This window comes from Semicossyphus pulcher, unplaced genomic scaffold (genome assembly GCF_022749685.1).
Source record: "Semicossyphus pulcher isolate SPU_LCO1_2020_fin unplaced genomic scaffold, fSemPul1.0.p SCAF_6, whole genome shotgun sequence".
Lineage (NCBI taxonomy): Eukaryota > Metazoa > Chordata > Actinopteri > Labriformes > Labridae > Semicossyphus > Semicossyphus pulcher.
The window spans coordinates 14,610,001-14,637,534 of record NW_027211737.1 but is presented as its reverse complement, the minus strand read 5'-3'; the positions used below and the strand labels follow the sequence as shown (position 1 = coordinate 14,637,534).

At 44.4% G+C, this 27,534-nt stretch overlaps 1 protein-coding gene across 1 annotated transcript in view; it reads left to right on the top strand.

Moving 5' to 3' along the window:
* LOC138610335 (zinc finger SWIM domain-containing protein 6-like) overlaps positions 1-27,534 on the top strand; it is a 46,893-nt gene that overhangs the window by 17,100 nt on the left and 2,259 nt on the right. The window contains exons 2-14 of the mRNA XM_069683074.1: positions 7,732-8,088; positions 10,153-10,301; positions 12,708-12,858; positions 14,370-14,549; positions 14,990-15,160; positions 15,590-15,736; positions 16,363-16,509; positions 17,371-17,631; positions 18,523-18,658; positions 24,047-24,204; positions 24,483-24,646; positions 26,027-26,108; positions 26,208-27,534. The exon at positions 26,208-27,534 is cut by the window's right edge and continues 2,259 nt beyond it. Coding sequence (XP_069539175.1) covers positions 7,732-8,088; positions 10,153-10,301; positions 12,708-12,858; positions 14,370-14,549; positions 14,990-15,160; positions 15,590-15,736; positions 16,363-16,509; positions 17,371-17,631; positions 18,523-18,658; positions 24,047-24,204; positions 24,483-24,646; positions 26,027-26,108; positions 26,208-27,073 — 2,969 coding nt within the window. The 3' untranslated portion in view covers positions 27,074-27,534. The remainder of the gene's footprint in view (positions 1-7,731; positions 8,089-10,152; positions 10,302-12,707; positions 12,859-14,369; positions 14,550-14,989; positions 15,161-15,589; positions 15,737-16,362; positions 16,510-17,370; positions 17,632-18,522; positions 18,659-24,046; positions 24,205-24,482; positions 24,647-26,026; positions 26,109-26,207) is intronic.

Genomic DNA, 27,534 nt, shown 5'->3' with positions numbered 1-27,534 from the left:
ACATGTGCACACATACTCATGCAGTAGTTTTCAGTCCAGTGCTGTTAGTGCCCTTTTATTTTCATATGCAAATTAATTCTCTTCACACTCAGCCATGTTGGTTTCCACAGTAGTGGCTTTATGTCTGCGTGCTGGATTCTTTTTATTTCTTTTTTTCCTCTTGTTTTTACTCCTTCCCCTCTTTGTTCTTATGCTTTGATGTCAAAACAATTTTTTGAAAGCTGCTTTATCAAAGAGATTTAGCAAAAAAAGATTTATAGGTCAAAGTTCAAATTAAGCGAGAGAAGCACATCTGTAATCATTTCTGACAGGCACGGCAAATGTCAGTTTTGCACACTTTCTGCATGCAATTTATGCAGAAATACTAACAAAATAAGCTTCTGCCTCACAAACACAGAGTCAAAAAACAATGAAAATCGTATATCGCCATTTTCTTTGTTTATTCTTCTTACAATGTCCCCTGTGGGGTCTTCTGGACAGACATAGCTCGTCTCGACTCGTCTTCTTCAAAGAGAGACGAAGGCTAGCGCTATAATGTCTCGACCGTATAGGTTTGTCATTAGAAAGATACTCAGACCCTGAAGAAGCAGACAATGGCTTTTCGATGGATCCCATTACCTCCTTCTATAGCTTGCGTGGCTCTACTGGGACAGACCTCTGCTAATTACACACATTCATTTCCAGCCAGCTGTAATTTCATTCACACTAATGAACCTCGCACATGGATTGGGATAATGTATAGTTAATGTACAGCCAGGAGATGGAATTAGCGGGCTACTGGCTTCTCCAGTGACAGAGATTTGTGGAATAGCGGCTAAAGGGACAGTTCATCTAATACTACACAGGTCAGGTGCCACTCTGCAATTACACCTATAGTCATTTTTAGACCCCACTGTTCAATACTCGACTACTTATGTAAAGCCTGCTTTGTTAGAAACATCATTATATATAACCAAAAATACATCTAACAATGTGTATTTAACTGTTCATTTTTAGCTAGCATCTTTTTAAACAGTTGCTGTGATCTTATGTTTGTAGCCATGTTAGAAAATATTGTCTGTATTTAAAAGAATGTATGACATTTGGAAAGTAAGTTTATTTTGTTTAGAGCCAACTAAGTTGAGAAAGTTGATAGCACTTTTATTTGTACAGTAAATATGAAGTTACTGCCAGTAGACAGTTAGACTAGCTTACCTAGGAAGCCGGGGGGAAATAGCTAGCCTGGCCCTGTCCAAAGTTAACAAAACCTGCTGCTGGGTAAAAAATAAAAAATAGTTTGGCACATATCCCTTGTTAAATAACAACTTGTTCTTCCTACGCTTCAAACAAACATAAATATAATTTACTAGAGGTGCTGCTGCAGATTTTGCTACTTTTGGACTGAATCAAGCTAGCTGTATCCCTCTTTTTCAAGCCTTTGTGCTTAGCTAAGCTAACCAGCTGCTAGCTTCAGCTATATATTTATTATGAAGACAAGGCAGTGTGAACAATCTTCCCATCTACCCTGTGTATTTACCAAAATGTGGTGCCTTTTCTTTATCAGAATCTAACAGACCTAATTTTCTTCCCACTTAATCCATTTTAGCTAGCATTAGCTGTATCAGAAAATGCTACTTTGTTTTTAAACAGTAGCGGTGACGTCATGTTTTGTAGCCATGTTAGAAAATCTCATCGGTATTTAAAAGGTTGCTTGACATTTGGAAAGTAAGGTTGTTTGCTTTCTAGCCAAAAGTGAGTTGAGAAAGTTCATAGCACTTTTATTTGTACAGTAAATAGGAAGTTAATGCCAGCAGACAGTTAGCCTAGCTTACCTAGGGTACGGGGCGAAATAGCTAGCTGTCCAAAATCTGTTCCTGGGCAAAAAGTAGTCCCACGATAGGCACATATCCCTTGTAAAATGACAACTTGTTGTTTCTACACTTTAAACAAACATAAATATAATTTACTAAAGGTGCTGGTGGGCAGATTTAGCTACTTTTGGGCTGAATTAGGCTAGCTGTTTCTAGTCTATGTGCTAAGCTAAGGTCACTAGCTGCTAGCGCTTACACATTTTAGTGTCATCAATCTTCTCATCTACGCTATGTATTTACCGAAATGCCATGCTATTTCTTATCAGAATCTCAGTGTCTTCCATCTTTTACTAACAGACCTCATTCTCTCATCACTTAATCCTTTCTCTTGTGTCAATCACACGCCTGTACAGAAGCTTCCCTGTCTTTCTGCACTGGTCAGCCTTCTGAACGCCAACCTTTGGGATCAGTCAGCAGAGCAGTAACACCAGCTCCGTCTGACAGCCCCAATCCAAGAGAAATTAGAATCCATTCTGAAAGTGATAGTTAGAAAATTGCAAGTCATTCCTGATGTACCGCATGGCAACTAAGTGGCAGCAGCCCAGTAGTCGACTGTCATTTCAACCGCCAGCTGATGACAACTCCAATCACCCACACAGCCGTCAATGCTCACACACGAACACACACAGATTCACATATACACATTGTACATTATTCCCTCTCTCTCTCTCTCCAATCACTGTGATTAGCATGCAGATTTTGCTGTCAGAATCTCGAGCATTGAAATTCATAGAATATCTCAAAACATTAATTTATGCTCGTTTATGTCTGTCGGGAAAAACGTTCAGACAGCGAGACTGCTCGTGTGTGTTGGTGCACGTGTGTGTGTGAAAAAACGTACGGGGAGGAAAGAGGCATTTTGGTCTACCAGAGGGTTTAAGGCATAAACATGGCCGCCTCTGGAGCTCAGCTGTGTTATTCCAGCCCGTCCCACACCTAGGACTCAGACACACACATGCACACACACGCCTGGAGCAAGGTCTCCTGCAGAACAGCATTGATCTCTGTTTATAGTCTCGGTATGGGCGCTTCCTTATAGGACCACACACGCATGTACTCATTGTTACTCACACAGACCTACCTGCTAAGACGCTGAAAGGCCTGTTTTATCTTTGTAGCCTTATTAATTGGGCCAGTTCAATTGCTCCTTTAGCTGTGGGTGGGATGGAGGTAGTGTTAGAGGTGGGGATTGCCCGAAAGTTCTCGACCCTTCCTCGACCCGCTGCTTTTCTTCAGTTGTGGTTCAGATCTCCTTTCAGCAGGGCCTCTCAGTTCAATCCAACCAAACGGATTGGATTCCAGTCCAGCCGCCTTTTTCTCTGTGAGGTTTTAGCGAGCTATCTTTGGTCTACATAGAGCAGGATCCCGTGTTAAAGCTCCAGCTACTGCAGGTGGTCCCACCAGGATCAGAGCAGCTCCAGCCGGGCAAAGTCGGATTTAGGTGTTGCTTTTTTGTCTGTCTGCAGCTTGTGAGGTAATTTGATTAATGCGCTGGGCTAAAGTGAATCGGCGCAGGCGAAGAGGCCTTAAATATCTATTTGCTTTTCTCTGCTTCTCCCTCTTTGCTTTTGTTGACTCGCGTTCACACCAGCCCATTTGTTTCATCTTCTTTCTTGCGCTGAAATCAATCATGTATCCAGAATCTCTCTCACACACACTCACACAAACACACACAAGTACAATGGATGAGTGCTGTCTGAACTGCATGGTGCCATATTAGATTTAGGTAACAGTCACTCATGAACCAATTCAGCCGATAAACTTAACGACCTTCCCACTGCTGGGCCTGAATTTTCTCCATTCACTTGGAATCTTAATGTGATTGCGGAAATATATGTATGTTGCTCAATCTAATTTACTCCACTGATTTTGGAACAGTGAGCACTTTTGTGCTTAGGCAAGCGAGCCTTTGAGGCCCGGCCCCGATACCCGCCGCCTGCCTTCATGTGGGAAGCTAAATCCTGTTTTATAGGGAGCGTATAAAGGCGGCATTCTTCCATCACAGCAGATGTATGTTGAAGGAGCTGCAGGTCTTAGTATGGGCCTTTCCTCCCTGAAATAAGAGCAGGAGTCCGGTATTTCTAGGGGCCCTCGTTGTTGAATAGGCAGAAGTGGTCCTAGCTGGTCAAGAGAGCGCATGCTGGCTTATCGGCACTTATACACATCAAAAAAAATGGTGGAAAAAGATAGAGCAGAGGGCTATTTGGGGGAATGCTTTGATGTGCCCCCCCCCTCAAAGAGAGTGGGTGGTCCACAGGCCTTTGTGGGATTTGAACATATATATACATACACTAATTCTCGCTCAGTCTTTCACACACTGTTCCCGCTGCCTTACACAGCTCTCCGGGCCAAGTGTGATTTCACCAGGGCGGTCAGGAGGGGTTTCTAGGGCAACCTCACAGAGGCCTTGTTCTAAAAATGGCCGCCATGGTTGCTTTGAAAGCCAACCCTGGCCTCTTGAACATGCAACAGAAAGGAGCCCTGAGCACCACTCGGGGAGGGGGGAAACCAGGCTCTTTAATAGCTAGCACATGAGACATTGAAGGTTTCATACCCACCCAACCAGGAGTCATGGGAGGTGTGTGTGTGCGTACATGTGTGTGTACCTAAACAGTAATATCCCTGTACTCAGTGCTTGGCTAAATTAAAAGGGCATTTTTGGCGTGGGGGGCAGTTTTTGGTGCCCAGACGATTGGACGGGGAAAGGCGAAACTCATTACCTACCCATCTGTCAGAGAGTGAGAGCGAAAGAGCTGTGGGAATGTGGATGGAGGGAGGGAGGGAGGGAGGGACGTATGAAAAGAGCTTGGAAGGAGAGAGAGTGAGAGTGTCCATCAAAGCAAAAAAGGGAAACACAACAGACTCGAGGACACGTCTTTTATCACCATTTAGTTTTTCATACTCCATGTGTTTTGAATTCAAAAAAAGTATCCCGGTTAATTTTCCCTATGGGAAAACGAAAAGTGCAGCTGCTTTTACGACAGTCTGATATGTGTGTGTAGGAGACAGCGAGAGCGAGAGAGAGAGAGGGCGAGTGTGTGTGTCCATGAGAGTGTGTGTTTGTATGCGATTTTTCTTTGAGCTCCCTCAGCCCCACATGTTTTTGATGTTCTCTTTTTCTCTCCCCTCTCTGGACCAGGGGCCACTCTTGAAACATAAGCTTGTGTCACACACACACACAGACACAAATACACACACACACTAAATGTATCCGCATGTATAAAAAGCCATCGCTCATTTGTATGTTGTTACACAGCTAAATAGGTTAGCTCGCCATTCTGCAACCAGCTGCACCATGTAAACCTTTTTGTCTCATTTAAGAGTGACTCAGTGTGTGCGTGCGTGCGTGTGTGTGTGTGTGTGTCTCTCTCTCTTTCCCACAGCTGTACACATATAGGCTTTGATCAGTGCAGATGCAAGTGGCTGCCATATTGGATCCACACCCCTCTTCTGTGGATATTGTTAACGAACATGTACTTCCTGTGCCAGCTGGCTTTCAGAATGGAAAAAGCATATCTCCATGGCAATGTTCTGCAGCACGGCACTGTTAGACATTTACAGCCAACACTTCTCAGTTCTACAATACAAAAACAAAACATTGCCTATTTCTGTTTTTTGATGCTCTTGCAGTTCAGCAGGTTTGCAACATGCATGCTAATGTAGCTTTTTTTGATATCTGGATGTTTGTACTTGGCCTCAGTTTAACACATGTAGAGGCTGACTGTGTCTTCCTACAAACCGCTTTAGGGAGACTGCAGAGCAGAAAAATAAGGCCTCTGTAACCAGCTTGCTTTGTTTTTATACCCATCCTGAAGGCACAGCAGACACAATAGGCCGGGGTTGTGACCCTGTTTACCTCCTCCTCTCCTTTTCTTATTTACTTTCATTCTTAGTGCGCCCTTATTGTGCTATTTTGACCTGACCTCTGCTCGCCCTATTTCCATCTTTATCCTATGAAATATTCACCTCCCGCCCCTCCCCTCCCACCTAACATGGAGGCCCTGAAACGCTTTGATATGTGCGGTAATACATGCTTGATATCACAGCCATGCAAGTGCTCAGCCCTTTGATAAACATATTTAAGAGATGTATGTCTTTGCCTGGTCCACATGAATTTCTGACATCTCTCCTGAGCACATAAATGCATTCATAAGCCACACTCCATGCTCTCCTAACCACTCCCATTATTAATAAATGCATGATCTCACGCTGCGCCTCAGTGTGTGCGTACATGTGTGTCTCTTTCATATGCTCATCAGTGTGTGTTTTAGGCCGCTGCCGGGAACCCCGCCCCGCTCATTTATATTCATCCTTGCATAATGACTAGCCGCACCTCCGGATAGCGCAGTCAGGATGAGATCAAACATTATATTCAAACAAGAGGCTGTATAATTCATACTGGAACAGCCGCACTCACTGCCTCACTTCCTCACCTCTCTCTCGATTCCTCCTGTAGCTGATCTCCGATCTGAGGTTGTGCATCTCCACGTCTGTCATGACTCTGAGTAAATGAGCCTAACAGTGGGCTGCAGCTGGTCCTCATCATGCTCTCATGATAACAGAACACGGGGCCTTTGGCAGGTGACTGCGGCCAACTGAGTCTGTTTTTTATATAATAGACTGTTTATGTCTTCTACTCAATAATGCCATTTACTAAAGGGCACCTACAAAGAGTTGAAGAAGTCATTTCATTCTTATTTTATGGATGTTAGGGAATAGCTTGCAGATTTTTGCTTTGTATGGAGACGATAGATGCCTGATCTGATCTCAGTATTCAGTCCCTTAAAGGGACATAGGTTTAGCTCAGTAGGTAGAGTAGGCGTCCCATGTGCAGATGCAAAGTCCTTGTTGATCGGCTGTGTGTTTGACTCCAACTTCCCATGTTATCTCTTCCCCTATATTTCTTGTCACACTTCACTGTCCTATCAAATAACGGCAAGAAAGCCCAAAAAGTAACCTTTAAGAGAGGGTGATATACTGATTCACATTTTAAGATGTATAATTTTACAATGTTGGAAGTTCAACATACTTTTACCTACAGATTTGAAACTTTACCACGTTTAGTCTGGAGTAATCCCCAGGCTTCTCAGCTCAGTCTGCAGTCTGCTGTGAACGCCAGGTTTCACACAGTTTTTTCTACACGCTGCACTTTGTGACGTCACAAAGTGCAGCCTCAGCAGGTTTGCGGAGAGTTGGCCAATCAGAAGGAAGTGGGCTTGTAGGGGTTTCTTAAAGGGACAGAGCTGACTGAGTCGTTTCAGGCAGAGGCTTTATGAGGGCCTGCACAGAGCTCCAGTGTGAGAAAAAAATTATGCTAAGCTACTCCACAGGTATCACAGAGTGAAATATGAAGCTTGAAATTAGCATAATAGCCCCCCTTTAAAAAAGCTAATTAAAATGTTTGGTTTGAAAATATACCAACTAGATATGGCTATTTGACTTAATTTCTAATTACAAAAAAAACAAAGGAATTAGCTAAAATAGGAGTTGCACAGTATCCTTTTCTTCATTATCAATTAGTTTTTGGATGATTTTGTAGATAAATCAATTCATTGTTTGTTCTTGAACATGTCCAGGAAAAGGGAAATTACTCCAAAAGAGCCCATGGTGGCATTTTTAAAACTGCCAGAAAGCTGTCAGTAGACATACAGTGAGTAATCATGACAGGCAAAGATAAGCGGTCAATGTTCAAATTTGAGAATCTGGAAGCTGGCGTTAGAAATTACACAATGAATAATCGTTTACAAAAACTGATACATTTTCTGTTGATCAACCGATTGTTTCAGCTCTTGACGAAAGACTTAAATAAGAGATGGCAAAAGGAATGATCCCTCTACAAACATTATAAAGTAATTTTCTGTTTCCCTTCTCTCTTCTCCAGGTTTCCATCTCAGCGGCACAGTGACGGACCCCGCCACGCCTTCGTCCCCGGAGCTCGTCTGCAGCGTCAGCGTCAGCTTCGACCGCTGCAAGATCACGGCGGTAACGTGCACCTGCGGCAACAAAGACATCTTCTACTGCGCCCATGTAGTGGCGCTGTCGCTTTACAGAGTACGGAAGCCCGAGCAGGTCAAACTGCACCTGCCCATCTCGGAAACCCTGTTCCAGATGAGCAGAGACCAGCTGCAGAAGTTCGTCCAGTATCTGATCTCAGTCCACCACACAGAAGTGTTGCCTACAGCGCAGAAACTGGCCGACGAGATTCTGTCGCAGAACTCGGAGATCAACCAGGTCCACGGTGAGGGGGAGCGCATGTGTGTGTGTGTGTGTGTGTGTGTGTGAGGAAAGTCATTGACAGGTTTACGGCCACGTGACCACGCAGGTGTGAGTTTTCGCCTCCACATGTGTGCATGTATTGACTGCCTGATGAAGGTAAAGTGTGGCAGGATCAATGCTACTCATTAGTGAGATCCAGGCAGTAAAGGAGAGACTGTGTGCCTATAATCAACACTATAGACCTGTTATTTACCTCTGAGAGAAAGAGAACGATACACAGACAGAGACGAAGAGGTGAACAGAGAGATAAAGAGAGGTGCATATCTCTTGTTATCAATACTGTACTTGCTGCTTGCCTTAATAGAAGAGGCAGAAACTGAAGGGCAAACAACACACAGTGAGAAAGAGGGCGAAAAGAGAGAAATAAAGGGAGTTCAACGTAGAGGCATACACTGTGTGAGAGATGTAAGAGTGAAATGAGAAATGTAAGAGATGGAAACAACAACAGAAAAAGAAAGAAAAAGAAAGCGAAAGCACTGGATATGGAGGAAGGACATGAATAAGCATCTCAGAGCACACAGGAGTGATGTGATGAAGAGGTATTTTGATTCGTCGCCCTTGCATCAATTATTCTGTTCAACTAAAGCATGTCATTTGGGTTTGACCAACAATTTTCTGGTGCAATTGTTGTGCATTGACTATTTTATTCCTCGCAGGAAACTAAGAAACAGGCGTTAGGTTACCGTCTCCATAATCTGGTGTTGCTGCATTGACAAAATAAGAACACAATGTGTCAGTTAAACAGTTAAAGCAACGATACAGTATAACTTTTAAGTAATGGATCATTTGTTGAGTTTTGCTTTTGGCTGCTTTTACAAAAAACACTTAAAGACCCCCTCCAGTGTTTAACCTTGTAAACATCTCCGTTTAGTGTTCTTCATGTGCTACAAGACATATCAGGGACAACATCAGCAGTCATCTCCATGGCTGGGCCTGTCTGCTTTTAAACTGCAGTGTACCAAGGACAGGCTGAACAACACGTCTTCAGATTGGCAGGTTTGAGACGTCACAAACCTAAGGAGCCAATCCTGTTAATGGACGGGGTGACGCTATGCATATCAATATGTGTAATCTGTGGCAACCACTTCAGCGATGTGCGAGCCAGCTGTAACCGTCATCGTAATTTTTGCAGACTCACTACTGACTACTAACGTTAACGTTACTACTACTAATTACTACATTTCAAGCTAGTTTCAACAAGTCGCCACTAAACGATGGCAGAGACGTGTTTTGTTTTCATGACGGAGGGGGCGGTTGGAAATCTGCACAGTGGGCGGGGACTGTTTAGATTCAGGAATTTTTAATGAGGGAGAGGGAGGAGATGCCTCAGGAGGATTTTTAAAAGGTAATTAAACGTATTTTGCAGAAAAAACATATCAGACACAATTTATTATTTCAAGCAGAGCATTTTATATGTCTTTAAACGTGACTGGAGCTGCTCTTTGAATAGAGTGCACAGTAACGGAGGATAGAAGGTGGACTACATGAGAGTATGTGACTTGATATCAGACTAAAATTGCAGCCTATTTTTTCAATTGTGGTGATGAAATGATGATAACTTTTGGTTCAGTTTTTTTCCTTTTGTCATTGTCATAGTGAGCTTGAAATTGTTAAGTTTAAAAATAGCATATTAGTGCACACAGTTACTGTGTAACTGTATTACGCAGTTTTATTAAAACTGCAATTTAGGTCATTTTTTCACCTTGATGCTTTGACTTTTTTTTATATATAATCGTCAGTTTGATCATCTTAGGAATGTCACAAAATTGTTGAAAATTGCCTCTACAGTTGACAAATGCAAAAGCTTGTGGTGACTACTTGACATTGCTTGCTTTGTCTGACAAGCAAACCTTAAGATATTTAGTTAACTATCATGTACAATAAAGAACATAGGCAAATCTTTACAATCAAGAGGCAGTAATCCAAGAATGTGTGGCATCCTGGCTTGAAAAATGACAATAATTCAAGTATTAAATGCCAGTTAAACTAATGACGTCTGTGTGTGTGTGTGTGTGTGTGTGTGTAGGGGCCCCGGACCCCACAGCAGGAGCCAGCGTGGACGATGAGAACTGCTGGCATCTGGACGAGGAGCAGGTCCAGGAGCAAGTCAAGCTCTTCCTGTCGCAGGGAGGATACCACGGCTCGGGCAAGCAACTCAACCTGCTCTTCAGCAAGGTTAGGAGCCGGCCGCATTCATTCACCCACATACAGAACATAACAACACACATTCAACACATACCAACCCTGACTGACACAAGCACACGTGCACGGTTCACTCCAGGTGCACTTGTCTCGCCCTGATCCCTCCCTCTGCATCATAAACATTTCTCCCCTCTCTCTCTCTCTCTTTAGTGCTCTTGTTTTCGCTTGTATTCCCTCATGGAAAGAGGCCGTCTCTGCTCAAAGTAGTCCCAGACAAAACAACTTATTGGCACATACATTAAAAGGCACGCTGCCTCTTAGCTGCAGCTAATTGCAGACAGGAAGTGTAAGATAAAGAGAGAGGGAGAGGTGTAGAGGGAGGAGAGGCTTGTGTGCTACTCGGTGCCTGCGATTAAACGATTACATGAGGGATGTGTGGTTCTCTCTGTTCCCGGGTATTACAGTGGCAGAGCTAGGCCAGCATTAATGTGTTGTTGTGCGCTATGTAAAGACTGCAAGCCAAGGCCATTATCATCCACCCTGCCCGGCTTTTACAATGTCTCTCGGCTTCGTGCTCTTTGATGCCTGTTGTATCCTTTTCAGCACACACACACCCACTGACAGCAGCATGTACACTTGTCCGCTCACACACCCACGTTCGGAGTCGGGTACACATTCGTACGCACAGTGAGCTGCCCTCAGATCAGATGACAAACGCACACATACTGTGCATCTCTGTACGTAGGTGTTCCTGTGTCCGTCCTTCCTTCTGAGACACAACGTAATTTGTGTTCTTTCCTGCGCACACGTCCATAAATCACATGCATGTTTTTCTTTGTGTGCGGTTTTTATTGTTTGTCACAGAGAAATACCCAGAATACTTCAGTAGATCAGTTTAAACCAATGTTTACTTTGAGATTCTATCCACATGCACCTGAGAGTGGTGTGTTTCCTGCTCCTAGAAGATGCTGACCACCATAGTTTACAATAAACGAGTCCCTGTTGCGATTAGCGCAGCTCAGAAAATCTTCTAGGAAGAGAAAGTGAAGGAAAATTAGAGGAAAACTCTGGTTGAGCACCAGAGAGTAAAACAATGAAGGTTCACATATTATCTTTGGCTTCCTAGATTTGGATTTACACTCGTATTAATAACTACAAGGAAACGCTGCAAAAAAAATTCTGGACTCCAACTCTGAAAAGAAAAAGTAAAAGCTGAACATATTTCACCTTAAAGAAGAATGCAGCTCTCTTTCCTTTTTGACCTCTAGTTTTGTGAAAGCTCAAACTATTCAGAGAGTGTAAAACATGTTTGAAAGGTACTTGTTGGATTCAAAGTCAAAAGTCAGGATTTTTAAAAAAGAAGAAGCAGGGACAGGTGTGGAAAGAGCTTTTACAAAAACATTTTGGAGAAAGCAAGGACAGAGCGGGAGAAATGTTGTTACCTGGTGTGAGGGAGTTTTTTTAAAGCATGCTACAGACCTGTCTTATTGCTGAATGCTGTTAATTTTCTGCTCTTTGAGTCCGTTGCTTGTTCTTTATGTGAAACTTTTTATGCTGCTGTCTTGGCCAGAGGTCCCTTGTAAAAGAGATTTTGTGTCTCAATGGGATTATTTCCTGGTAAAATAAAGGTTTAATAAAAAATACTGTCTCCTACAGCTTGTAGCATTTACGGGAAAACGAGAAAGACAGACTTAAGATGGATAACATCAGACCTCTGTCCAGTCTGGAACACTGACTCTCTATACAGACATACAGTTACTGTGAAATACAGAGATTTCCGTGGTGTGCGTGCGTGTGTGTACGCAACCAGATTTGTCCGTTTAAAGCTCCTGTGAGGAACTTTTTAAATATTTGCAGCATGCAGTTTATCGCTCCGTCTGACACCTACCCCCCCAACCGCAGTTTCAGGCATTAAAAAAAACTTTATAGTAATAATCAGTCTTGTTGCTGATGGTCTGGTTTGCTTTTGTAGCTCATATAGAGTCATCAGAATTAATTTCAGTCTGTTTCATAGCCATCAAAAAACTCCTCACAGGAGCTTTAAATACAGTTAAATTCAATACAACTTTATTTATATCTGCAAGGACAATTGCAGGCCACAGCTCCCCACCCTGATCAACAAATCACATATAATACTGTAAGCTTTAAAGACCATTCTTTTTGTAGTAATGATAATAAATAAATTTACTAAAAGATCATAATCCAAAAAATGCATGTTTGCATACTTCATTTGTTTTGTGTGTGTTGTCCAATGTTGTTTATGTCATGTCTGTAAGTTGTAAGAACTGCCTGCTGTGCTTTTGTATTGTGTGTTTGTGCATTCTGAGCTCTCTGTAAATGTTTGTATAAACTACATGAGCATAGGGGTGTTGGTAACCGTCCTCTATCTCCTCCTCCTCCTCCTCCTCCTCCTCCTCCTCCTCGTCTCTCCTCCTGCAGGTGAGGGAGATGCTGAAGATGCGTGACTCCAACGGAGCGAGGATGTTAACACTGATCACAGAACAGTTCATGGCCGACCCTCGGCTGGCGCTGTGGAGACAGCAGGGCACCACCATGACCGACAAGTACAGACAGCTCTGGGACGAGCTAGGTGAGAGTGAAATGCACTCCAAACACACACACACGCACACAATAACTGTCCTACACACACACACACACCCCTATATCCCGCTATGCACAGGCACGGACAGATTTAGCAAGGTGGGCGATCGAACCCAGACACTGACACAAAGGCACACATGCATATTTCTTTTCCTGTTTGTTTATTTGTCCTTTGTGTGTGAGACAGCCCACACACACACACACACACTCTCAGACACACACTCGTCACTGACAGCCCAGTCCTTCTTCCTCTCGCTGTGAGTGTAAGTTTGGCAGCTTGAGCAAGTGTCTTTGTGAATTAGAAGTCATTAAACGCAGCACATCGCGCCTCATCAGAACCCCAAATATTGTGACCTGTGTAATGCTTTCAAACGCTCCATATTATATATTTAGTCGACGTGACAGAGTGCCGCTCGCCATGCAGTCATGTGCTTTAATACAGTGTGTAGTTCTCTTGACAGATGTACTGTACCTACAGAGAAACACTCCCTCACAAACTCACACAAAAACCAACAAGCCCGTCACCAGGACAGCAGTCGTGTTGTCTCCCGTCTTTGTTGTTCCCCTCTAATGTCTCCGTTGATGTCGCTGCCGCCGCCGCCGTCGCCGCTGCTGTTGATGATGATGTTCGTTTTCTCCCTTTGGTCTTGTTCTGCACTTTGTGAGGACAGCGCCGTGATCTCATCTGTTTCAACCCTCACGTATTTTTGGAAGTGTGTGTACGGTCTCTTTGAAGTCCACACTTCAAAACCCTTCTTCCCAAGTCCTTATCTCTCCCCCTGATGTGTGGTGAATGCTGCCTCTCGGCGCCTCGCTCTCTCCCTCTCTCTCCCTCTTTTGTCTTTCTCCTCTTTGAGCCTCAGCTTCTCCTCTCCTCCAGACACAAAGCCGTGCCTCATTCACTTGTCCTCACCCATGTCTCCTCGTCCAAATCATCTGCGCTCCCATTTCATTTTCCATTTCCCTTTCTTCTGCTCTCCCTCTGTTCGCCACCTTTTGTATTTCTCTCTTCATGTTCTGTCTCTGTCCTTGTCTTCGTCCTTCCTCCCAAACTCTCTCTGCTTTCACACACACGCGTACTTCCAACACAATCACACACACACACACACGCGCTCTCGCTGTAGAGTCTACATATCTTCGGCAGTCTTGAGAGTAAAATCCCTGAATGTTCTCGCATCCCAGGAGACGTAGCCACTTTTCATATTCTGTTTGTTCCAATTTACTCCAAAATGATGTGTGTGCAGTCAGCGTTGCCTCGGGACTAGTTAACTTCTCCGTTTTGTGTTTCGGTGCAAGATGGCGGCGGCATACAAAATGTGCACTGAAAGAAGGAATGTTATGAACGCTGCACGTCTTTGAGCACTGCCTCCAGCTTTCAGTCTTGCATGATCTCTGTATTTAAACCTCAAAAGACACACCCCACCTGCGTTGTATGAGTCATCTTTATGTCATTGTCACACATAAGGAAGTATGCTGAAGTGTGTGTGTGTGTGTGTCCAGGGGCCCTGTGGATGTGCATCGTACTGAACCCTCACTGCAAACCGGAGCAGAAGTCCTCGTGGCTGCGTCAGCTGCGCAGATGGACCAGCGTGGATGTCTGCCCCTGGGAGGACGGTAACCACGGCAACGAGCTGCCAAACCTCACCCACTCACTGCCTCAGGGTGCCCATGGCAACCAAGGTCAGGGTTTGACAAGTTTTCGTATGTCTGTCCATAACATATTTATTTTGTTATAACATGTCACACAGCTGTGACGGGTGAGAGGGGCTAAAATACATGTTAAATAAAGTCACTCACACACATGGAACATTATACATGTAAAGAATCTTTCAGCAGGTGTTTGTTTCACCTTTGCTTCCCCAAACCTGATAATAAATAATCAACCTGTTGGAGATTATTTTTCAATGAATCGAATAAAAGCTTTCACAGTTTCTAAAAAACACCCTTGTGGATTTTTTACAGTGTGGAAGCCGGTAAAGGCCGACTATCTTGTACTACTCTAAAGTAATTATGTTAATGTCCCAAAAACAAACATGTCATTAAAATCTATTAAAATGTAATCAAAAGGTGATCAAGCCTCTCACAAGCCCTCCCCTCTTCTTCTTCTTCTTCTTCTGCAGAGATGCGTCCCCATCGGACTGTGTTCACGCGGGCCATCGAGGCCTGTGACCTGCACTGGCAGGACCGACACCTCCAGCACATTATCGCCAGTGACCTCTATGCCAACTACTGTTATCACGACAACCAGGAGGGCTCCCTCTTCGATGCACGCGGCTGGCCCCTGTGGCACGGTGAGTCTGTGGCCCTTTTTACACTGCTGTTCTGCCACAGCGCTGTAACAATGTTCCGCCGTCATGCCGCCTTTGCCATTTTACATTTTACATTGGGCCTCCAGCGCGTGCTTCACATAAACACACACGGCACTGTTCTTCTGCCGGCTCCCCTGTTTACACTGATGCCATTTGGCCTCTGTTACGCCTCTGTTTCTACCTCCGATGCCGGCTCAGAGGCCAAACGACTTCGCCCCACCATTCCACCTCCGTGCCTTTTACATAGAAGACGAAACGTAACAGAGGAGTAATAATCCCGCCATGAACTGGCAGTGTAAAAGGGGCTTGTGTGTATGTAAGGTGTGTGTGAGTGCATGAGTGAGGTTAGCTGCGTTGGACTGAGAGGGGAAGCAGCTCATTTAGATTAAACCTCATTATTGTTTTCCTCAGAACACGTCCCGACGGCCTGTGCCAGGGTGGACGCCCTGCGCTCCCACGGTTACCCTAGAGAAGCCCTTCGATTGGCCATCGCTGTGGTGAACACATTACGGCGACAACAGCAGCGGCAACTGGAGCACTTCCGTCGACACAAGAAAGGTGAAGCACCTTTTAATTATTAAAGTTATTTTATTTTTTTATTTTCGGTATACAAATAAGCAAGCCAACAAATCATATATGTCATATTGTTCATGCAAACACCAGCAATCCCACACATAAATATAAGTGTACTGACAGGTGAAAATAAAAGTGTAGACACAATCCTCCAGCTGTGAAGCTTGTTATGAAGTCATTATTTTTTGTAGCTGCAGTAATTCATTGCCACTAGCGGAGAAAAAAATATGTGTTTTTTTTCTTCAAAAGTCTCACTTTTCATTTTATTTTTCATTTATTCTCCTAATCATTTCATTTGATTTAACAAGTGTTCCTTTTCCTGGTGCTAGTCATTTCTCCTTAATGATTGTGGAAGGCCATTGAATCATTTCAGTCACAAAATATGTATTTAAAACGTATCTATTTTTTGGGCTTTTGACTGTAATGTATAGGACAGCTGAAGAGAGACAGGACGTGTGGGGAGTAGAGAGTGGGGGGTGACGTGCATCAATTGATTGGCAGACCGGTAGTCGAACCCGCGATCAGTGCGTCGAGGACTTTAGCCTCTGTATATGCGGCGCCTGCTCTACCAGCTGAGCTAACATCACCCCTATGCCCTTGTCTTCTCCCAGAGTTGCTCCATAAAGGCCACACCTCCATAACCAACATGGAGGGCTGGGTGGGACACCCCCTGGATCCCATCGGCACCTTGTTCAGCACCCTGACAGAGTCGGGACGAGTGGGAGAGGAGGGCGCCAACATCTGTTTAGACCTCTCAGGTAAACCGCTGACTTACACTAACTGGCATCCTAACTCAAACATATTTAAACGCAGCTCTTCTTGTTCTCGAGCAGCGTGTGAAACAATACATACTGAGCCAAATCCAGAACGATCGGACTGTCTGTTATGTGTATGCGTTCTTCTTCATACCACATGTTGTACTATATGATTTGTATATGATGTATGTGACATATGCTGTAAAATAACATACTGAATGTACATATATGTTTACATAACTACCACATAGAAATGATACTATAAGTATATCATTATAGAAAAGAAGAGGGCTATAATTATGGAAGACAAAGAATGCAAACATTTGTTATGAACCGATTTTATAGCCTTAAGTTTTTTAACATTCTGTCTTTTATTCCCAGATTTATATTTTATAATGTGACGACAAAACACTTGACCTGTACTCACCTCCCTGCCTTGTTATTCTATAAAGCCACATAATACGATTTATTTCTCGTCCGACATTAGAATGCAAATATTAGAAAGCATATTGCAGATTCACCCTCCGCCTCTCGCACTCATCATATCATTCCTCCTCTCATGTTTTTTCGACTCTCCTCTCCTACGCGCCGCAATCGCTCCGTCCCTCATTGCCTCCTCTGCTCACAGAAATAGCCCTCTCCTCTGAGGTAGAGGAGTGAAGAGAGAGGAATGCTCCTGAGGCGTTGATCTTTATTTTGGATGGTCGCTGGGTTCAGACCTCTGCTGTGTGACGGACACGTCGGTTTTCTATAGGAGACAGGCTCATCTAGCGTCCAAAACCTCAGAGAATAACTGACTACCACTTTATGCCAGCTCAGTTGCATTGTTCCAGCATCTAACTCTGTTTTCTCTTCTCTCCTCAGACTGCTCCAGTGTTGTAAGCAGAGCAGAGCTCCAGCGAATGCCCGTGCAGCGATTGTTAGGAGACGGCGAATCGTACGTGGCGTTGGCGGTGGAGACGGCTCTTATCGGCTTGGGCCAGCAGCGGGTGATGCCGGACGGGCTGTACGCTCAAGAGAAGGTGTGTCGCAACGAAGAGCAGCTATTGGCTAAGCTGCAGGAAGTGGAACTGGACGACTCCCTGGTCAAAATCTTCCGTAAACAGGCCGTCTTTCTGCTAGAGGGTGAGAGAGCGAGCAGAGATTATTCAACCTTATTGTCCCTGCTTCTTTTCCCAGCAGTCTCCACACATATAGACACACGTCCTCCTTTTCTTGTCGCTCCCTCTCACGCACCAAACCCCTACACATTCTTGCTAAAACAGGAAAAAACACATCTGACTCTGCCTCACTATTTATTATCCTTTCATTTTGTGGTGCAAATAGAGGCTGAGCTGCCCTGGGCCAGACCAAAATGAGCTCTTTACACAGTAACACCAGGGGTATTGTGTCAGCACACACATGCGTGCACACACAGCAGTGTGTACATTTACAGGGCCGGGGCTGGAGCAGAATGAGGTTTGGTTATGGGAAGGAAAGAGGGAGGAGGAGGAGGAGGCGGAGGAGTCCCCACCCAAACCCCAGCCCTTCCTCGGCCCCCTGACACGACCACCCACCTCTGGCTCCGTTGCTAATAGAGCGCCGGGCTCCGAGGCCTCTGCGGGCCCCTGGAGGCTGCAGCCGAGCCACTGTGTGATGTGGTCTGCGGCTTAGGAGCCTGTTGGGGTTTAAAATAACCCACCAGAGACGAGAGGAAGTGCAGGAAGAGCTGGGGGTAGGGAGGGGAGAGAGAGCGGGGCCAAGTCTGCACACACGACCATATGGTTTTTTGACGTCACAGTTTGTTTTAATGCCGCGTGGCTCTACCTCGTCCTGGGTGGGAGGGAGGGAGCAGATCTGTCTCTCCTTAGTGTGCTGGAGAAAATATACAACAAATATGTAATTATACGGCATAAAGCACACATTTTTTACATTTATTGACCTCATGAGACGGATAATTGTTTTATGGATTTCCTCTTTGTTCCATCACTAAAAACAGCCCTCTCTTTGTGCGTGTTGGTTTTGTCTTCTGTGCAGCTGGTCCGTACTCTGGCCTCGGAGAGATCGTCCACAGAGAGAGTGTTCCCATGCACACCTTCGCCCGCTATCTCTTTACCTCTCTCCTACCTCACGACGCTGAACTGGCGTACAAAATTGCACTGAGAGCCATGAGGTAGGCCTCCTAACTTCATGTCTGTGTGTGTGTGTGTGTGTGTTGCTGTTATTATGTCAAAACCTTGTAAATCAGATTTTATTGATTTGCGTTTGGAGAAAGAAATCCCAATCTTTGGATTAAATAAATCCTCCCAAGTTTGCGCTAATGGAGCCTTTTAAAACATTACAACGGAAAACTCTTAAATCGAATGGGGAAAATATGCTGTATTTTTGATGTGAGGAATAAAACCTAAGAGTTCCTGCAATCATCTGACTGTAAATATACTCTGCATCACTTTTATTGTAACTTCTGCGGATTATAAACAATACAAGATGCATGTTTGTCAGACTAATGGATGCTTTTCTACAGCTTTAAAGGCAGCCATTGTAGCTGAACTGTTATTTTCAGAGGATTTTAGGGATGGTTAAAAACCCTGTGCATTCTGCATCTTTATGTTTGTGTGTGTCCCCCCTCTCATTGGGGTCCTGACTGTGCGTTTTCTCTCTGCATTGAGCTCCTGAGTGTATTCATCTGTGGACAATGTGTACATGTGTATGTGTGTTAATCAGTCTGCGCTGCTGTGTTTTGATGTTGTGACTAGTGGGAGCTGGATCAGTGAATATTAATTACATTAATGAGAGTGTAATTAGTGTGGCTGTAATGAGGAGAGCACACACACACACACACACACACACACACACACACACAGGGCCAACAGGGAGAGGGCAGTGTGTGGAAGATGTTTGTTGTGTTCCTACAAAGCGAGGCTTCTCTGAGAAACTGGCAAATGATTAGTGAATGAATGAGAAGTGAGTTTTTGTTTCTGGCTCGTACCATCGTGTGTCACAGTTGGACGGAGGGAGAACAAAAGGACAACAAACACATCATTCACACGTTCCTCCAGTTAACCAGTTAGGAGGTGTCAGGAATTAAAATAACTTCCTTACAAAACCCAAACAACATGGTTGGCTTTCTCTTCGAGCGGATCGCGTGGTTTCAAGGTTCCACATCCAGCCGCCGACCGTCCCCTCCCGTCCCCTCCCGTCCCCTCCCGTCCCAAAGCTGGTTTCCCTGAGTCAGCCACTCCCCTCCCCCCCCTTTGCTCCTTCCCTTCACCTTCCCCTGTTTCCTCCCCTCACCTCCTCCATCCTCGCTCCTGTGGTGTGAAACCGGCGATTTAGAATAATATGGCCACTTATGGGTGCTCCTGGGAGCCAGGGGTGTCTACTCAGCACATAATGAATGTGTGTAATGTAGCGTAGTGTAATATGATAGCATATACCTCCCTGCTCCCACGGGACGGCGGACAGTTAAATATAGAGGAGGAGGTAAAGGAACCAGGGCTATTTTAATGGACCTATTATAACACTATCATTGATACAAGGAGAGGGAGAGTCTCTCGCTCATTTGCACACACACTTTTTCGCTTTGCACTTGCTTTGCCTATTTATCTTCTCCTTCACAGTTGCTCTAAAACCAGTCCTTTTAAAGTCCGGGCTGCTAAATCTCCTCCATATGCATTTGTGTATGGAAGTGGAGTATTTTTAAGTGCGAATCTGTGTGTTGTTTATGTTCTGTGTGTGCATGAGGTTAATTAAAGCGTGCGAGAGCAGCATATGCCGCGCGATTGGCTTGGTGTGAGCGGCCAAAAAACAAAAACAGAGGAGCTGCCTACTGGTTCACGCGCTGCCCAGAATTAGACTGCAGAAGAAGAAGAAGCTCTGAGCCTCTCCAGAGACGGCCTTTATCGCAACTCTCTGAAAGCCAAAGAGACAAATCCCAGCCGCCTGTTATCGTGTGAGATTTCCATACGAGATGCGAGTCGTCCAATGCTAATGAATCTAGAGCCTAACTGTAATCCACAACCTTTGATCCCCCTGCATAATCCATAATCTTTAAATATACGGCAGCAGTGTATATTATAAATGCAGTGTGAGGATAAACGGAGACAATGATAAACCAATGACACTCACAGGTCGCTGACATCCTCACATTTCCTCAAGTGAGGCCAAACTGTTTATCCTCTACAGTATGATACCCCCTGAAAATACACAGATTTTTAATATTTATCTTAACATGAAAACATTTATATGAAAAAAGCCAGCCTTCAAAATAAGAGCACGATTTCCATAGCTGCAGCCATAAAGGAAATAATCAGTTAGTTTAAGTTAAAATAGCAATCCTATGCTTTAAAAATGTGTTCAAAACTTTATTTAAAAACCAAAAAGTATTGGAAACAAAATGTACTGAAAGTATCAAAACGGGCCTTTTTGTGTGATATAGAAATAAATCATTTTTACTGATGCATAACATGTTAGCAGATTTTCAGTGTTGTAATGATGGAGGTGGAGGTAATGGCAATATATACTAAAGAGCAGTGCATCATATTTTATTAACTGATTTGGGTAAAGGAGACAAATTGAAATGGTTAGCTGTGAAATGAATGTGGTTAAAAAAATACAGTTTTTTCGAAACATATTGTAGCATTGCAGGGTAGCTAGACGGTTGGAGGAAGAATGAGGAAGAGGCGATGTGCATTGCTAGCTCAACAGACCCCAGATTTAGTTGAGGTGTCTCCGGAAAAACAAACAGGTTGGCTAACTGCTTTTTTTCACCTAGCTCTCGCTCGTTCAACATGCTGCTTCTTCTCCCCCGAAAGCCGAAGTCTTTATCACAATAACTCCCTTTTCTCTCCCCCGGATCTCCTTCTCAGCTAATCACCCACTACAGGGGGACACGCTCCTCAATAAACAACTGCAAAACGGCAAAAACGTATACTCAGCGTTACAATTTTTTATGACATGACGTAGTAAGGAAAAGTACCAATACCTCAAAACTGCACACTGTGTATAGTCATTGCCATCATTCAGCTTTTGCTTCTAAGCCGCATACACACACTGACAAAAAATAATAATATGATAAGGTCACTGTTGAAAATAATGGGCCAGTATATTGAGCATCTTTTTTTTAAACGTACATAAGCATTTGGACTTCTGGACCCAGAATTCCTGAATTATAACTCTAGATACCCTGGAGTTGAAAGTATCATTGTGTAAGTGTTGTGTACAGCTGAGTATCTTTGTGCATGTTGATGCTTTAATCCAATTGAAGGATTACATGCACCTCTGGGTCTGAAAAAATCCTCTGTGCTCAAAAAACATGTCCGACATCTCCTTGAAAACACCACAAAGAAGGCACACGCAGCAGGTCGAGCTGGAGTTTCGGCTTTTTTTTCCTGATATTTTTCACATGACGGTGATGACATCTTGATGAGGAATTTGTTTGTCATGTCAAGCATCCGAGGCACTTGCCAGGAGTGAGCTAAGATGTGAGGTTACGTTTTGGGTCGTGCATGAGCTGAGCCCTCTTGTCAAGCATAATGAAGGTTTCCAACTTTGAGTTTGTGTATATAAGTGGAGTTCCTTCAGCGGATGTGACGCTGGGTTGATAGATGTGCACTTGATATATTATGAAAGTGAAGAGTGTTTACAGTCAGAGGGGGAAAGCAGCGTGAGGTAGAGAGGTCAGTCCTGATGGTGACGCTGACCAGAGATCCCTCAGGGCCTCAGGATTTAGGTAGAATCTGACTGGGCTGCTTTTTATCAACGTCTCCGTTCTTTTTTTTCATCTCTTTCACTTGTTTTACATCTTCCTATATGTGGATTTAAATGTGTTGCTATACAGTTAAGAGTACAACTCCTTGCCTCCTCCCTCCACACGTCAGCCTTTAACATTCCTGGTGCTGTGTCCCTTTCAGACGTGACAGGGTGCTACAGTGCCACAGGACGTGTTTGCCGCCCCCCTCCTCACACTTCCTCACACAGGGATTGATTGCCTCTTCCAGCTCACTCTGTTATCATTGATAACACACGTTTATATGCAGCCATGGCAGTGCTGTAAAGAAATATGAGTTTAATTTGATGTTTTAAGCACACTTGACATTGAGTTGAGAGTCTGTATAGTGCTTTTTCACAGAGAAGACGATCATGTTTATAGGCAGTTTTCGCCGCTTTGCAGCAGTTTACAAGGTGCTGGATGAGAGCGCACCCTTAGCGGGGAATGTACTGTACTTGAATGCTTCAGAGCACTTTTTTTTCATCATTTATTTTTTTTTTATTTCCCATGGAACAATAGCCCAGTATGGATTTTCCTCCCAAACATTTTGAGGAGGTTATTTTTCAGTGGGCCAGGCTCTCGAGCTCTCATCCAATGGAGGCCTCTGGGTCTCTGGTGAAAACCAAACAAAGACAGGAATGTTGATGAGGCCTCCGTCTTTACCCAGGGCCCTTTTTTTTTTTTTTTGCTTTGCTACACCCCAGGAATCTTCCAGAAGGCCCCAGTGTGGTGGAGGCTTTTAGCAGCTCTTTAGAAGTGTGTGGAGTGAACCCGGCTGTTGCTAGGGCTTCCAAACTTCTCCATTTTACACCAAGTGTCGGTGTTCACACTGGCACGCATCACGGCTGGGTTTCTGACACCTTCTCTCTCCGGGAGACCCGTCTGCCTTGTGCCCTCTCGGGCAAAAGCGAAGAGGCTGTTTTCGTGCATGCCTGCACTCAGGTGGCAACAGTATCACATGCACTTTGCTCTGAAATTGAAACTGGCATTTAGCATCACATTGCTTTTACTGGGATGCTTTGATGTGTTTTCAAAAGGGCAGGTGTGTGTGTGTGTGTGTGTATCTATTGGAGCGTGTGTGTGTGTGTGTGTGTGTGTGTGTGTGCACTGACTCTTTTCAGTCATGTGTGTCGGTATTTGTTTGATGTGTGTCCAGCCTTACAGGGCTGGAAGGTGAATTCCTTAATTTCCCCGTGGACTCAATTAGCTTTGTGATTGGCTGAGAGAAGGCCAGGTTGTGCTGTCTTCTGAAGGAAAGGAGACCTTTGAAAGTGAGGTGGGAGAGAAGTGAAGCAGAATAGGAGATGAGCCGGCCACAGTGATAATGGAGGTGGTGCTGGAGAAGACTGGGCCCTGTCGGTGTTATTATAATGAGAGAGAGAAACTGGTGAAGCTCCTTCATCCGCTAGCAGGTGTTGCAAGGCTCTGACTTCATTATGACCAATTAGAGTGAAGAAAATACTAATTATACCTTGGTTTCTAGGTGATTAAATACTAGGTTGGAAGTAAATTGCAGGGATAGGCGAACTGTAATCCCCCTGTGATCACGAAAGTCGTTTTCATTTTGAAGTCCCTTTCAGACCATCATAATGACGACTTCTTCTGTCTGTACAGTGTTTCTGTCTGTCTGCTTGTTACTGTGTGAAGTCATTTTACTGTGATGTCGATGATTCCTGAAACTTTGGTGTCTCTCTGACTATCATTCACTCCATATCTCCCTCTTTTGTATCCTACTTATTTCTAGTTTAAGAGTCACTTGGATCTAATTTTCTGTGTCTGTCTCTCCGTCAGGTTGCCGGTGTTGGAGTCGACGGCCTCGTCAGGTGACCTGTCACGACCCCATCACATCGTGTCCGTGGTGCCCAACCGCTACCCGCGCTGGTTCACCCTGAGCCACATAGAGTCTCAGCAGTGTGAGCTGGCCTCCACCATGCTCACCGCTGCCAAAGGTGCGGATATATTCCCAAATACACACAGGAACGGATGTAAACACTTGTTGTACACAGATATTTACTACAAGAATCTGTAGTCTGGGCCCTGGTTTAGCTCAGCAGTTAAATTGGCGGCCCATATATAGAGGCTCAGTCCTCGATGAGGCGGCCCGGCTAACATCCCCCATTCTATCCACTGTCCTCTCTCTTTAAATAAAGGCATAAAAGGCCAAAAAAATCATCTTAAAAAAAGTACGTTTAGTCTGAAAGCCTTGCTGTGTTCGATTCCCTTCCAGGTGACAGTCGGAGGCTGGAGACAGTCCTGGAGTCGATCCAGAAAAACATCCACTCCTCGTCTCACATCTTCAAACTGGCGCAAGATGCATTCAAGATCGCCACTCTGATGGACAGCCTGCCTGACATCACGCTTCTCAAAGTCTCGTTGGAGCTGGGGCTGCAGGTGAGCACACACACCCACATCGTTTGTCAAAATGAGGACCACTGAATGTGTGTCTGCACCTCTTTTAGAGGCTTTTAAGTAGGGATGCACGATTTTGGATTTTTTGCTGATATCCAATCCGCCAAATTTTCCCCCACCTATTTGCAGAAAACATTAAGTCTCCCTTGTAGTGGAATTGATATCATGCTTACTCTTATTGTAGTGGCCAAAAACTGCCGCAGACATCTTGCACCCTTCTTTGCGCTTGACGAAAGAGGCGTGGTGCAGGCAGTGCACTCGCACCGAGTTAATGTCGTATGTCGCATTACGTCAAGCTTTTTTAGGGAATCATCGAGCATTTAGGCAGAATTAAAGCGTTGTTTTTTCTGGCGGAAAATTTCAGCAGAAAAATGACAGATCTACCGATGCCAATACGTCATTTTCAAGACATAATCTGCAGATACCGATAACGTGCCGACAATATCATGCATCCCTAGTTTTTAGGCCAGGTTTGTACATCAGTTCTTGCAGATTTAAAGTTCAGTAATAGAATGATGATAAAGTAAAATTCTGTTCATATCTAGTTCATATCTGTGTTTCATTTTGAACTAGCTTGGAAATGCTGTAAAACTATTTTACATTCTTTAATTTTGTCCTTCTTATTCTTAAGTTTCTGTAGCAAAAAACGTACAGTTATCAAGGATGAAAAATACTGTAATGGTTCAGTTATGTTCAGTTTTGTTGGGTCCATGAAAGGACTTGATTCTGGTGTTGTGTTGGCACAGGAAACAGTATTTACATTATATGGTGAACTGAAAGGACTTTGAATTGCATTACCATTACACCACCATGCCCCATACTAAAGTGAGATATCTACCACTCCACACAGACCAAAGCTTTCTGAAATTCTCAACATGTCTGTAAGTTTCTGTACTTCAGCTTTCTGTTCGGCAGTAACAGCAAGCAGTAGCAGCTTTTTGAAGCCTGTGACATTCTAGTTGAAACTGTCGCAGCTGTCTTTAGTTTTTCACTAGTGGGTAACTTAGCGTGTTGAAGGTTTGTGTGTCTGAATAAGCTGACAATTGTAGTAACCCAAGCTGAACCTGTAAAGACAACTTTCAGTGCAGTATCCGCATACTTCTTTTTGCTCTGAAGGTTTGCTTGGAGGTTTTATATCTTTGTAGCAGCTGTGTCCCTCAGCCACATAATACATATGTGAGCTGAAATGCAAAGGTGGACCGAGTATCTTTAGTGACAATGAAACCAAAGATGACCTCTTTAACGGCACCGAGGGTTGATAACCAAACAATTATTAAAATAGTCTATGTTATTAAAAGTATTTCTTCTACATCTCAACTGTCACTTCCCCCGCTTCCCGCTTTTCTTCCCCATCCTCCTCAGGTGATGAGAATAACTCTGTCCACATTGAACTGGAGGAGGAGAGAGATGGTGCGCTGGTTAGTCACATGTGCCACTGAAGTTGGTAAGTGAGCATGTCCTTCGATTATTTTTATTAGTCTGTTTAAATCTGTATCTTTAACTTTGATCTTTCTCTTCATTCTGCCTCATATGTGTCTCCCAGGTGTGTATGCACTGGACAGCATCATGCAGAGCTGGTTCACCCTCTTCACCCCCACAGAGGCCACCAGCATCGTGGCCACCACCGTCATGTCCAACAGCACCATCGTCCGCCTCCACCTGGACTGCCACCAGCAGGAGAACCTGGCTTCCTCCGCCCGCACCCTCGCCCTGCAGTGCGCCATGAAGGACCCCCAGAACTGCGCCCTCTCTGCTCTCACACTCTGTGAAAAGGACCACATTGCCTTCGAGACAGCCTACCAGATTGTACTGGACGCGGCGGCGACGGGGATGAGCTACACGCAGCTGTTCACTATAGCTCGCTACATGGAACACCGTGGTTACCCCATGCGGGCGTACAAGCTAGCGACGTTAGCCATGGCTCACCTGAACCTTAGTTACAACCAGGACACGCACCCGGCCATCAATGACGTGCTGTGGGCCTGCGCGCTCAGCCACTCGTTGGGTAAAAACGAGCTGGCTGCCGTTATCCCCCTTGTGGTGAAAAGCGTGAAGTGCGCCACCGTGCTCTCGGATATTTTGCGGAGGTGCACGCTGACCACGCCGGGCATGGTGTCGGCGCTGCACAGCCGCAGGAACTCTGGGAAGCTGATGTCCCTGGACAAGGCGCCGCTCAGGCAGCTGCTGGACGCAACCATCGGGGCCTACATCAACACAACACACTCGCGGCTCACACACATCAGCCCGCGGCACTATAGCGAGTTCATTGAGTTCCTGGGCAAAGCCCGGGAGACGTTCATGATGGCTCACGACGGACACATTCAGTTCACACAGTTCATAGACAACCTGAAACAGATCTACAAGGGCAAAAAGAAACTAATGATGCTTGTGAGGGAGCGGTTCGGCTGAGGGCGAGGCTGCCCTCCCACTCTAGTACTTTTCTATTAACTTGAGTCTGCCTTTTGAACTTCTTTTGGACGTATAAGATAGACGAGTAAAAAGAGGGATGTGACTTGTAGAATGAAGCAAAAAGAGAAAGGAAAAGATGACAAAAAAATCAACAGAGCCACACGCGGTATTATTGTTCTTGCTGTTGTTATTGTTATAAACATTATTACTATTATTATTATTAATAATATTATTACTACTATGTGTACAGAAGTGTTTTTATTTTTCAGAAGAGAGGAAATTTGTCATGTTGTGAATGTTGTGTGTATTTCTCTACATGTGTGCGAGAGGAAAATGAAAAGTGAAATGGCTTTTTTTTAAAAACATTTTGGTTCCTTTTTGCTTTTATGATTTAAAGCATCTTTTTTTTTCCCTTTTTCAGTGTATATTGAGTTTAACGTGGCTGAAGCCCTTCTACGATA